Source organism: Protomyctophum bolini (assembly GCF_963924005.1).
Source record: "Protomyctophum bolini genome assembly, chromosome: 18".
Classification (NCBI taxonomy): Eukaryota; Metazoa; Chordata; class Actinopteri; order Myctophiformes; family Myctophidae; genus Protomyctophum; species Protomyctophum bolini.
This window is the reverse complement of record NC_137879.1, coordinates 38,556,681-38,570,614: the sequence shown is the minus strand read 5'-3', so window position 1 is coordinate 38,570,614 and position 13,934 is coordinate 38,556,681. Positions and strand designations below refer to the sequence as shown.

The 13,934-nt window shown below is 44.7% G+C and overlaps 1 protein-coding gene across 2 annotated transcripts in view; it reads right to left on the bottom strand.

Moving 5' to 3' along the window:
- rab40b (RAB40B, member RAS oncogene family) overlaps positions 1–13,279 on the bottom strand; it is a 31,758-nt gene extending 18,479 nt beyond the window's left edge. The window contains exon 1 of one of the 2 annotated variants that reach the window (XM_080788659.1): positions 12,364–13,279. In XM_080788659.1, coding sequence (XP_080644785.1) covers positions 12,364–12,523 — 160 coding nt within the window. In that variant the 5' untranslated portion in view covers positions 12,524–13,279. Of the gene's footprint in view, positions 1–12,157; positions 12,225–12,363 lie in introns of those variants that run through there. The other variant, XM_080788660.1, reaches the window with a different exon arrangement.
- Between the last annotated feature and the right edge of the window lie 655 nt (positions 13,280–13,934).

The window sequence follows — 13,934 nt, the reverse complement described above, 5'->3', positions numbered from 1 at the left end:
ACACAAGCCATTTTACACTTTGTTGCATGCTGGAAATAGCAGATCTACGAGCTTGTATAGATCTGCTATTTCCAGCAAGTGTAAAATCAGCCTCAAGGCCCGTGAAAAAAGACATTTTAGTCGACTAAATCAACTGTAGATTTAGTCGACTAAAACTAGACTAACACTAAAACATTCCAGGTGACTATAAAATGTGACAAAAATTCAATGAAAAACCATTCAAAACGCAGACTAAAACCAAAATCTTAAATGTGCTGTCAAAATCAACACTGGCGCCACAGCGAGCACTGAAGACAACGCTGGCAGGAAAAGAATAATGTACCTTTTTATCCCTTCCTAGAAATAGAGTGTGGAGTGAAAGTGCAAACGCTCAAGGAAAGGAGGCTATACACAGGACACTCGGAGACATGTAATTACACAGTACTCTCAAAGTAAATCAAAATGTCACTTTGTTACTGTAGTCTGCGTCCACCACTGGTTCCAGTGCGACTCCCTCCCTCATGGCGAACGGGGGAGTCGGGGAGACGTGACCACAGCTATGTGTGTGACTCACTCACGTTGTTGTCACCGCGGCCTGAGTGACCCAGAAACCGTCGGAGAACAGAACACAGACAGCCACTCTTGCCCTAACAGAACACAGCCAGGCTACACAGGCAGCCACTCTGCCCTACACAGAACACAGCCAGGCTACACAGACAGCCACTCTGCCCTATACAGAACACAGCCAGGCTATACACAGACAGCCACTCTGCCCTACGGAAAACAGCCAGGCTACACAGACAGCCACTCTGCCCTACAGAACACAGCCAGGCTCACAGACAGTCAGCCACTCATGCCTGCAGCACAATGGCAATCCTAATCACTAAACCACTCACAGCTGGAGCAATTAATTAACAACAATGAGCTTATTTTTGCATAGTGGCGTATACTGTATATAAACAGTGCAGCGGTGGTTGACAGATTAAAGACTTGAGCGCGGCATACTTACACAAGCCCTATATAAGTTTGCATCGCAACTTGTTGTTATAATGTAGATCGAATAGATTCGTTGAGATTCGTTCTCAGTCGCCACGACTATAGTTTCAAGTCATTGTTCATGAGATTGAAGAGTGTAAATGGGTCAAACGTCAAACCATCTCCATGTTAACCATATTGGTCTCGGATATAACATTATTTGACCACCGGAGAGACGGGGGGGGGGTGACAGCCGGAATGTAGACGGCACCCCGGGAGCAGTATGGGTTGGCGACTGGTGGCGTCCCAGCCTGCATCCTCCGCGAGGAGGAGGAGGAGGAGGAGGCCCAAAAACCTTCGATGACGCCTTTAGGAGGGCCAAATGTAAACTGAGAGCAGGGGTGGACATGGTGAGACGTAGGAGAGGGGGCCCGGACCGGGCCAGAATTGTACCTTCCAGTCCCGGCAGAGTATAGTTCCGGGGTGGATCCAACGGATTGTGTGGCCCTAGTGGTCTTTCCCTATAGTGGGTCTGATCGAGGGTATAGCTACTGGGACGTAAGTCGGGACTTGATCACCCCCCGGGCTGGGTCACCCCGAGTGAGGGGTATGATGTTCGCGAGACCCGAAACCCCGATGACCTTGGGATACATCACTGAGGAATATGTCCCAGGTGCATCCGAGCGATGTATTTTCGTTCTATATAAAAGCAAATTTTAAACTGGTTGGCTGTATAACCGCAGGAAGTGGAACATGATTCTGTATACCAGGGTTCCCCAATTAATTTTCCTCGAGGGCCATATTTTGACTATAGCGTACCAGGCTGGGGGCCGAGTCCGCACGCGCAAGGTCGAGGTCTTGTCCTGAAAATTCATTTTCAGGACAAGACCCCATTTGAAAAGGATGCACAGTTTGACATGCATAGGCTACTGACCCCCATTTAATGCCATTTATAATAAAATCTAGCAGATCTACAAGCTCGTAGCGCGCCACACTATGAGCTTTAGGAATTAGCCATATAAAAAAAACAGTCAACAACTTCTTTTTGAGAGGTGCCTCCACGCCATTACGCAGCTATGTGTGTCCCTATAGCCTTATGTCTACATACGTGTATGTCTGTCTGTCTCTCTGTCCGAGCACGGAAAGCTGCAACACGGTAACTCTGTCATTTCTCTACCGTTTCGGACGCAGGAAGGATCTACAAGCTCGTTACGAGCTTGTAGGTCGGCTATTTTTTTAAAACCGTGAAAATGTGGCGCAAATCTTTGAATATAAATTATGCTTTCACAGCGAACGTTTTTAACTCATATCTTTGCTTCTGGGGGGGGGGGTCCCTGGGACACATACTTCTGGGGGTCCCTGGGACATGAAAAAGGTTGAGAACCGCCGACACATAGGAACATGGGTTTTTCCAAGAAAACCGTCCGCATTCAGAAGACATTTGTTAGAATTGTCCTCAGGAGGATTAATTAATAACGAACGATCCTGCCGTGCTTCGTGGCATGCAGAAACGTGCCTGATGACGACGAGCACAGGCCCAGCTTGACCTGGATTCTGGACCAAGATGTCCAGAGGAGAGAAGATGACTATAAGTGACTGTGAACGAGGGTTTCATTACTAGGCCAACGGATGGGCTGGAGCTTCATTCACAAAGACTGCTCAGCTGGCCGCCAGTGTGTCATTAGAGGGACAAGTGAGTAAAGTGACAGCTGCATTTAATTAAGTGCGATGACCATGATGATGATTGTGCATTAATCCATTCTGGGCGAGAACCCCTGTTGGTTGTTTTTAAGCATTATGTTATACTTTAGCTATAGCAGATCTACAAGCTCATAGCGTGGCACCGAGTGCCGCGCTACGAGCTTGTAGATCTGCTACTTTTGAAAAATCGTGAAAAAATGGCGCAAGTCATTTAATGTGTATATCCTTTCAGAGCGAACGTTTTTAACTCGAATCTTTGCTTGTGGGGGGGTCCCTGGAACAACATATTTTCAGATGGGGGTCGGTGGCCAAATACATTATAATTCTGGGGATCCTTGAAAATGAAATAGTTTGAGAACCACTCGCATAGTAGCATAGGCTTTTCAGAAAACTGCGATGATTTAGAAGACATTTTGTAGAATCGGTTCTCGGGCCAAAATGGGTTAATGTGATATGTAAGGTCCAGTGGAGGACGAGATACTCTACCCCAGTATACTTGAGTCAAAGTAGATATATACTCATTGACATATACTGTATATTTATACAAATAGTTGCTCAGTCAAATTTGCACTTTGAGTTAAATGTACTTTGTTGCTGTCCAATACTGGCAAAGGGCAAATGGAACAGTGGTTCCCAAAGTGAGGTCCGGGGACCCCCAGGGGTCCTTGAGGGAGTTCCAGGGGGTCCCCCAGCTAAATGATAGTTCGGAACCAAATGGACCCTTATGGGTCTGTAACTCTGAGAGCGTACACATTTGTACGAATGTACGCTCTCAGAGTTAAATTAACATTCATTTTACAATCTAAATTGGTCCCAGAGATGGAAATGCATGTCAAACTGGGGGTCCTTGAAATTAAAACGCGTTGAGAATCACTGCTAGAGCCGTAAAAAGTCTTCTCTTATGGGTGGGGTGGGTGGGGGTCCCTGGCATATGTCTTCAAACGGGGGTCCGCAGGCTTATTCGTGCCAATGTGGGGGTCCTTGACGTGAAAGCGTTTGGGAACCACTGAAATAGAAGAGCGTCGCTTCCTCAGGTGACAGAGAATGCCCGGTCAGGAGAACTGTAACGCCGGAAGACTGCCCCCGCTCCGTCGACAACTACAAAGAGAGGGATATTCTAGGAAGGTTGCACAGTGGTCTGCTATTTCTTAAGTGGTGCAACCACTTCTACAACCAGCTCGCAATGTCCATGTACCTGTTTGTGTACGTGTTTACGTGTGTCAATGAGCACGAGTATGTTACTTATTTATACCAGTAGGGGGCGCCAGAAACAGAGAGAGGGGTAGTGCTGTGTCTCTAATGAGAGAGAGAGAGAGAGAGAGAGAGAGAGAGAGAGAGAGAGAGAGAGAGAGAGGGGAGTTGCACCACTTGGTTCACACAGGTGTGATTTTTTTAATCGTTTCAATTTAAAAAAAACTGTCAGGATTTATAAGACATTTTGTTTTAATTTTGACGTCAGGCCTAAATGCGTTAAGTAACAGTATCAATTATACTGCAATGTAGAAATACTCCGTTACAAGTAAATGTCCGGAATTCAAAATGTACTTGAATAAAAGTACATAAGTATTACTATTGGCATCAAAATGCAAAAGTGCCAAACATCGTCATTCTGCAGAATGTCCCATTTCAAGTTTTCAAATGTATAATAATCTTTTGAAAATAGCTGATCTACAAACTCACAATGTGTCGCGTCGGACAAATGGACGAAATGCATATAGGGCTGGATTTGTTAGTGTATGTTTTGTACTAATAATCAAAATCTACAAAGCATTTTGTATAGGCATTTGGCCAAAATATGCAAAACGTCAGGACAAAATAGGGATCTACACGTACGAGCTCACAAATGAAACCAAATGGACTAAATTTGGTAAACTCCCAGAAAGATGTATTAATAATAAGGCTATACCATTGATCAAACACAATACATGTATACTCTTTGCTTTCAGAATATATATCACAAAATACTTTTCACTTAAAGGGTAAGACCACTTTTTTTGAGGTTTGGGTTGTGTAGTTACTTTGCCATAATGCAACTCCAAATGTGGACAAGAAATGAAAAATTACTGCTCCAGTGATTAGAAATTGATAATTCAAAATATGCTCCTCATTGACTTACATTGTAGCTAAAACAGCTCTCAAAGTCACTCTTTTAGTACGTAAACAAACACAAACAAAGTTGATTCAGACAATATAGAGCATCACCAAAACTCATGTAGTTTTATTTTTTCATAAAAATGTTAGATTCCTGTTGATTTTACTATTTGAAGATCTGGATCCGGATCCACGGATCCAGTCCGGGTTTTCTTCCCAATAAAATGGACAAATCAACAGGAATCTAACATTTTTATGAAAAAATAAAACTACATGAGTTTTGGTGATGCTCTATATTGTCTGAATCAACATTGTTTGTGTTTGTTTACGTACTAAAAGAGTGACTTTGAGAGCTGTTTTAGCTACAATGTAAGTCAATGAGGAGCATATTTTGAATTATCAATTTCTAATCATTAGAGCAGTTATTTTTTTATTTCTTGTCCACATTTGGTCTTACCCTTTAAACGTAATGCAGAAATGTGGGGTTTCTTTACTTTAGCTGTCACGGAACTTTACGACAAAGTTGCGGAGAAAGATGTCTGTGGATGATTAACTACACAGGGAGCCAGTGTAGGGAGGCGAGAATCGAGGGTGATGTGATGTGAGATCAGCCACACCACCAGGCACACACAAACAAACAGCCACAATTAGCGGTCAATGCTCATGACACACAGGATTACAGTACAGTACTGTATATGGTATATCGTTTTTTTTCCACAGACTAACTATAACAGCCTCAGAGGTTTATAGGGTAAATAGTTCCTGACTCTTTCACAATGCGTCCCCGGACGGTGATTCAGTCATCTCTCCACTCCACGCTGTGCCAAACAAACGCTACGTGGGCCGAGTGAGTTTATATACCATTTAGACCCGAGGACGATTCTACAAATAATGCCTTCTAAAATCCTGACGGTTTTCTGAAAAAAAAAAACCATGTGTTTCTATATGTCAGTGGTTCTCAAACTGTTTCATGTCAAGGAGCCCCAGAATTTGATACATTTGCCCCCATCTCAAAATATGTTGTTCCAGGGGACCTCCGAGAAGCAAGGATTTGAGTTAAAAACGTTCGCTCTGAAAGAATATTATATAGTCAAAGATTTGTGCCACATTTTCACGATTTCTCTACAAAAAGCAGACCTACGTACAAGCTCGTATAGCGCGGCACTGATGAGCTTGTAGATCTGCTATCTTTCGATAGCTAAAGTATAACATAATGCTTAACCCATTCTGAACGGGAACCCATTTTGGTGTTAGCATCATGTTATGCTTTAGCTATTGAAAGATAGCAGATCTACAAGCTCGTAGCGCGCCACCGAGTGGCGCGCTACGAGCTTGTAGGTCTGCTATTTTTGAGAAATCGAAGAACGACTGACATTTTTAGAATCTGATCTCAGGTCAGAATGGGTCAATCAGACCAGTGTGTGTCCAGTGGAAACCTCGTATGAATCTGATCTCAGGTCAGAATGGGTTAAAACACCAATAGAGGTTCCCGCCCAGAATGGGTTATACCAGCCTTGTTGCATCATTACATGTGGTTGTTATTATTATTGGCTTGCTTTTGGACGGTCAGTATGTGTTATACGGAGAATATTAAATGACTTTTTGTGCGATGTCAAAGGCCGCTATTTTAATTGTCTGCGTTGAGTTGTTCGTTCTGTTTGACCTTCAATTTCTGCGGGGAGTGATGAAAAGGCAATTTAGAGCTATAGTGTTGTTTAGTCAGAACCAGACACCAATTGTGAGTGTTTTCACTGTTGTTGGTTTTATGTAATTTCACACATTCAAGTGCCTCGATGCGACTATTCTGGATGTGAGATGGTATATGGACAATCTTTTTGAAAGAATCTGTTATACTTTAGCTATTGAAAAATAGCAGATCTACAAGCAAGCTCATAGCGGCGGCACTTTCTTTCAGAGCGTCAGAACGTTTTTAACTCAAATATTTGCTTCTGGGGAGGGGGGGGGGGGGAACAAGATATTTTCTGATGGGGCTCCACAGCCAAATAATAAAATAATTCTGGGGGTCCTTGACATCAAAAAGGTTGAGCACCACTGAAAAAAAAATCACACCCGTGTGAACTGAGTGTTGCAAACCCCCCCCCCCCCCACCTCTCTCTCTCTTTCTCTCTCTCTCTCTCATTAGCAGGCAGCAGGCACAGCACTATCTCTGTTTCTGGCGCCCCCTACTGGTACTAATAAGTCATATACTCGTGCTCATGACCACGGCTACATAGATACGCGGCTACATAGATACGCGCGGACATTGCTGGTTGTAGGAGTGGTTGCACCACTCAAAAAACAGTTTTTCAGAAAACAGTTTTTTTTTTAAAGAATCAGCCTTAGGACTAAATAGGTTTAAATAAAGATATAAAGACCCAAAGTAACTGTCCCATCGAGGATGACCGAACAACACACGCTATTCACACAGCTCATTCAGTTCCACTGGATCCAGTGGAAACACAGGTTTGTTTGTTTTGCCCATTTCCTGACAAGTACGGGACCCCGCCGTCACAGAAGGGGTCAAACATGGAGCCCTGCAGTGCACAGTTCTCTTGTATAAACCACACTTGCACTCGCCCACTTGTGGAGAATGTGGTGAAGGATGACTCATACTGACCATATCACTTTTTTCCCCCCCACTTCTCTGTAGAAGAGCAATGCCTATATGTTTTTTCTTTCTTTCCTTTTTTTTCTCCTCGGCACTGAACTCTCAAATGCGCATTGGGGGGGGGGGCATGTTTGTCCACCCCAAAGGGTCATTTTGTTCCTGAGAGGCACAGCGTGTTTCGAATTGTTTACAATGAGGAATGCCGCATTTCTTTTGGCAAACCCCAGCAGAGCTATAATGAGGCACTGGAGCATTTATGTTGCGCTCGCGTGTTCATGACGACGCGTGACATTTTTTTATCTGCTTGCTTGAGAGCTGAAATTTGGAAAACTCAGGCGTTTTTTTGGGGGGGCGAGCAACACCGGGGGAGAACAATGACACGGTGGAGACTGGAGACGGGCACCATAGTCTTTGTAACGAGGGGTTTCTGCAGAGTGTGTTACAGAGTCAGGGGCTGAAATCCCGTGAGAGGACACTTTTGGACAAAAAATAACGAAAATAGTAGATCTATACAAGCTCACAACGGGTCGCCACTGCGACGCGTTGAGAGCTCCCCCTTGGGGGAGTGCACGCACGCTCCCCCAGGAGGGCGCACTCTATTTCAGTGCCATCCCAAGAGACCACAACACACACACACACACACACACACACTCCTGGCTTCTGGAGTGTGTGCGTGTGCGTGCGCGTGTGCGTGTACTGTGCGTGTACTGTGCTAACCTCGAGACCTTCTCTGTGCTATCCTGGAGGGATTACGTAACAATGTGTTTTGAAAGGCAAAACAGAGTGGAGTGTATATATATATATATATATATATAAATGATATACTGTGTAATATGGGTCAGTTCACTCTCTCTCTGCCTTATATATACACACCACAGCTCCTCTAAACACTCTACAACCCTCTCTCTGCCTCGTTTCAGGGGTACGAGGCACGCTCGTCGTACCCCTGTTAATTAATAGGCCTATTACAGCATAGCTATGATTCACTGTTTTGCAGTGTCGGGTCAGATACAATGTAGCTTAACCTGCCCAACACTGCAGATAACAATGAATCATAGTTACTATAGGCTAACCTATTGCTTACTTACTCCACTATACGTGCAGGAATTTGAGCCTCAATTCTTACTGGAAAAAAAAATCAAACATCAAATAAATAATTAAAACCAGTGTTGGGCAGGTTAAGCTACATTCTACCACAGGTCGTTTCGAGGAAGCAATCTGATTGGTTGAAACAGCCTTCAGAAATAATTCAGCTGCTCTGTTCTCCCAGAGCGCTAGCAAACTCGGTGGCTAGGCTAGCTAGTTTCTTGGAACATTTGTGGTCGTAGTGACTACATCTGTCATTAAAAATATATCTTTTTTCAGCAATTTTCTTAGTTTTAAGGGTAACTGTGGTAGAATTGCAATATTACACTCGAGGGTGTGGGTTAAAGTGATTATTGCCACTTCAGTGATGCTTGCGGAAATCGACTTCGTCTCGTTCCTGACCGCATCCCTGTCGTGGCAATAATCACGTTAACCCACACGGCTCAAGTGTAATATTGCTTAAATCATGTAGCTGACCCGACAGTGCCAATATCTCCCCTGGAGGACAAGCAGGGGATATGCCATGATGGGAGCGGTAGACGTTTCTCACCAGGGTTCGAATTAGGAGCATTGAACCTTTTTAGGGTTTTACAGTGTATGGTGTTAAGTGTCCTTGAGCAAGACACTGCATTTGAACCCCTTAACTAAACTGGCTCCCGGTGAGCAGGTCAGTGCACAAGTGTCCTTGTGTGTCTGTGTGGGAATGCACAGCCAGGCCACACACACTTTAATGATATAAATGCACCATTTACTTCGGCATATTCTGTGAAGCCTTTCCAAGCTCACAGCGCATCGCGCTGTGAGCTTGTAGATCTGCTATTTTTAAAACCATCATGGGAAAAAGAAATGTGACATAATGTGGAATATTCTTTGATACATTATTTTAACAACAACACTAATCATTTTAGATGTAGGGTCCTTAGTTGGACGAATACATTCATCTGGAGGTCCTTGACCCATTTTTCTAAGTGTCAGAGTTTGGAAGCACTTGTTATTAGTAAAGCAACCTCCTGCTGCCTCCTGCGTTATGTGCTAATTCTAAACAGGTGGTACGCACAGGCTGTTGAGTGATTGTCAACGAGCACTTCCAAACTCCAGTACTTAAAAGAAATCATCTGCAAGGAATTTCTTGACAACAAACACATTGCAGATAGAAAGAGGATAATTCAAGCTTTCCGTATAGCTGCAATGTTGGCGAGTTTTACGTTATTCAATACAATTAGATAGGACTGTTCTGTTTGGATGAATGGGCTGTCTATGGGAAGTTGCACCTATAGGTAGCACTAGCACCTTGCTGGCAAGATGGCAGCCGTGTGCATATCATCAATTAACCCCCCCCCCCCCCCCCCCCCCCCCCCCAAAAGAAAATGCAACCCGCAACTACCAATATTTACAAGCAACTTTACAGACAAACAAGCCCATAAAGTCGCTTGTAATAAGCGGACATGTCAACACTGGCTGTGACGGCCCAAGCTCACGGTTATTCGTCGGTGTGTGATGTGTTTTTCCCACGGCTGCCTGCCTGCCTGCCTGCCTGCCACGGACATGCACGGACATGCACAGACATGCCTCTGAAATCAACTGCTACATGCGAGGAGCGAGGCTGTTCAATTATTCAGGTTTACTGGTAGCCAGGAGGGACAGAGTGAAAGGGGGTGTGAGAGAATGAGAGAGGGGGAGGGGGAGAGAGAGAGAGAGAGAGAGAGAGAGAGAGAGAGAGAGAGAGAGAGAGAGAGAGAGAGAGAGGGCGAGGGGAGGCTTGTGATCTTGTCAACATGGTGGTTCTTGCCACTTTCATGCCAATAAAGTACTTTTGAACTAAATTTAACTGACCGACAGACAGACAGACAGACAGACAGACAGATTGTTTTTTTCCACTTTTGATTTGGCAATGTAAACATATGTCAGTCAGTCAGTCAGTCCAAATAAGACAGACAGGCAGACAGACTGCAATAAGAACAGTATACTTCAAGACTAACATGTCCACTATTGTGGGAGAGAGAGAGAGAGAGAGAGAGAGAGAGAGATATTCCTGTGCACTCTTTCTTGTTTTTGTTTTGTGTGTGTGTGTGCCTGTGACCATAGTGAATGCATTATACAAACAAGGCTTGACTTGACTCGACACGACTTAGCCTTCTGTACCAGTGTGTCGCGACGCGACCTCTCTCCGAGTGTCGGGAGTGTAAATGCGGCCCTGCGCAAACAAAGTATTAATGAAGCAAGATAAACAAGTTGTTCGAGGCCCCCGGGGCTTGAGTCGCACAGTGTGCGGTGTCCTCTGCCAAATAATAACAACTTAAGTACACACGTCCTATAAATATAAAAACACACCGAAGAATGCTGCCCTGGTCTACTCTGGTTCACTCCATGGAGTGACGTCGTGCTCTCTGCTTTTAGGAGCTGAGGTCACACGCACGCACACTCACGCACACTCACACACTGTACACACCAACATGGCCTGCGTGTGTCCAACTAAAAGATTCACCCCTAAAATAAGGTGAATGTAGATATGTCACTATATTTCCAGGACATAATGTTTAATGTGTATACCCCCACATATGAGAGGAGAAAAACAGTGGTTCTCAAAGCAGGGGGTCTATACATTTATTGTTATAGTTACTGTGTACTCTACTGTGCTCTGTACTGTGTGGGGGGTCCCTGGAACATCCAGACCTCCAGGAACACTTTAGGTGTTGCAGCTTTCCGTGCTACGGACAGACATGGAAGCGGAGGCACCGCTCAAAAACATGGAAGAATATACCCTAGTGAAAAAACACTTTTTTTAACGGGTCCCTGCCCCGGCACAGAATCTTTTCAGTGTTGCTGACCCGTTGATGACCAGTGTACCATGTGCACGCGGGCGTTTGTTTACTGGTGCAGCTGCCAATTGTGCCCGGACCCAAAAGGAAAGATGGTCACTGTTGCTGCTGCAGTCACTGGCCGCCCAGTTTATATATATATATATCACATCCTGGACACCCACTGTTTGTAACTTATCCGTATGAGAAAAGTGAACCGTGACATTTCTCTTTCCTGTACTAACAATCAAGTGGGTGTATTTTGTTTACATATTAAAGCCCCACACAGTCTACACTACAGGCTTCACAGTAGAATCCTGTTGATTTAACGACTCTTGATATTGTACAAATGGAATCCATATATACAATCAGTGGTTCCCAAACTTTTTCACGTCAAGGACCCCCAAATTGACACTAATTAGACCCACGGACCCCCCCCCATTTGAAAAGATATGCCAGGGAGTGACCCCATCATGCATAAGAGAAGGTTTGACATCCATTAGTCTGCGGACCCCCCCCCCCCATTTAATGGCACTTCTATCTCTGGGAATCCAATTTATATTGTATTAAATCAATGTTAATTTAACAGGGTCCATTTTACAGACCCATAAAGGGTCCAGTTTACAAACTATCATTTATCTGGGGACCCCCCTGGAACTCCCTCAAGGACCCCTGGGGGTCCCCACCGGACCCCACTTTGGGAACCACTGGACAGTTCAAGAGACTCAGGTGACTCGGGACGAATGAATGCATCCGAAAATGGTGAACCCTGTTGTAAACAAGTGTGATGCTTTATCAGAGTGTCCACACAGTAACAGTATTTGCATTGATGAGTTGTACTTTCATGTGAAATGTAATGTATACCCATTCTGCAAACTATTAATAAATACTTCAATACTATCAATCAATCTCCACTCACCCATGTTGTGTCCATTGGGAGACCCACTCCCCTCCACTCACCCATGTTGTGTCCATAGTAAGACTAAGACCCACTCCCTTATGAGCAGGGCCTGGCTGTAAACAAGTTCTTGAGCTTTAGTACCTTTCCTTTCCCCTCCACTCCACTCACCCATGTTGTGTCCATAGTGAGACCCACTCCCCTCCTCTCCCCTCCTCTCCACTCACCCATGTTGTGTCCATAGGGAGACTCGGCCGCCCCGTCCTGGAGGCTGGACAGGATCTCCCCCTTGCCCACATCGCTGTCCCCGACCAGCAGGAACTTGAGCAGAAAGTCGTACGCCTTGACGGGACTGTTGGTCCGGTGGTGGCTGAGGACGAGGCTCATCCTATCCTCTCACGGCAGCTCCCAGTGTCCCTTCATGACTGTATGTGGAACACACACACACACACACCCGAGTCCCGACCGACCCGGGTCGGGTCGTTCCCACACGAGGAAGTCCAGTCAAGTCACTATACTCACTGACGGTCGAGTCAAAAAGCGGCGTGCCTCCTCCTCTGTTGCGAATGATAATTAACAAAACAGGTCAGCTTTACACATCGCACCGGGACGGTGTGTCCATTTAAAGTCTCCTCTCCATGCGTGGAAGAGAGCCTGGCTGGATGGATGGAACCCCCACGGTCCCCGTACGCGACGGACGGAGGGCTCTCCAAAAACTCAGCAGCCCGCAGAGAACAATCCGTTTTATTCCGCCCGGACGGTAATGGAGGTATGGATTGGCTTGCTTACCTCGGCTCGATCTGTGCTTATAAAGTGAAAGCTACAAGTGTCATTTTGAAGAAGTGCCGCTCTTCTTCTCCTCCTCAGTGACTGACACTACTTCTCTTCTATTTATCCTAACGGGATTTAGCCAGGTGGTAGGTAGAGTGTCACCGTGTCACGGTCTGTCTGACTGACTGACTGACTGACTGCCATAATAATAATAAACCGCAACACGGCGGTTGTGTTTCGTCTGCTCTTCGACTTCTACACACTCTATAGTCTAGTCATGTCTTCAGAATATAATCCCGTTTTATTTCCCCGGGGCCGACAGACAGAGCAGAGAGACCATGCATCCAGGCGCGCTAGCTGATTCAAGCTGAAGCTGAGCTGACTGACTGAGCCCCCAGGCACAGGCAGGCTTGCAGGCAGGCGCCTCCGCCTCTGCCGTCTCCTCCTCCCCGGCCAGCCCTCCTCCTCCCCGGCAGAGCGCTGCTCATGGAGGAGGAGGGGGGGTGGTGGTGGGGGGGTCTAAAAGACTAAAGAGAGAGAACAGTTTCCCAAAACGTGGCCCGGTATTGTTTACAATATAATAGGATATAGGATTTTTATATATATATGCCCTTGGCTTAGATACACATCTAAAAATCACACCCGTGTGAAGTGGTTTCCTATACATTTTGTTTACAATATATAGGATATAGGATTTTATATATATATATATATATATATATATATATATATATATATATATATATATATATATATATATATATTATATATGCCCTTGGCTTAGATACACATCTAAAAATCACACCCGTGTGAAGTGAGTCATGTTGATTAGGTGATGTAAATAGGTGATATAAAACAAACAGTGTCAAAACAAACATTACATTCTCTTGTTAAGTTGTTATAATGGCATTTAATGTTTGTGTTATAGGGACAAGATGACGTACATTTCCCCTTAATTGTCAATGGCGTTTTTTAAAACAAACATTGAACTAAAAACAAACATTAAACCTATATATATATATATATA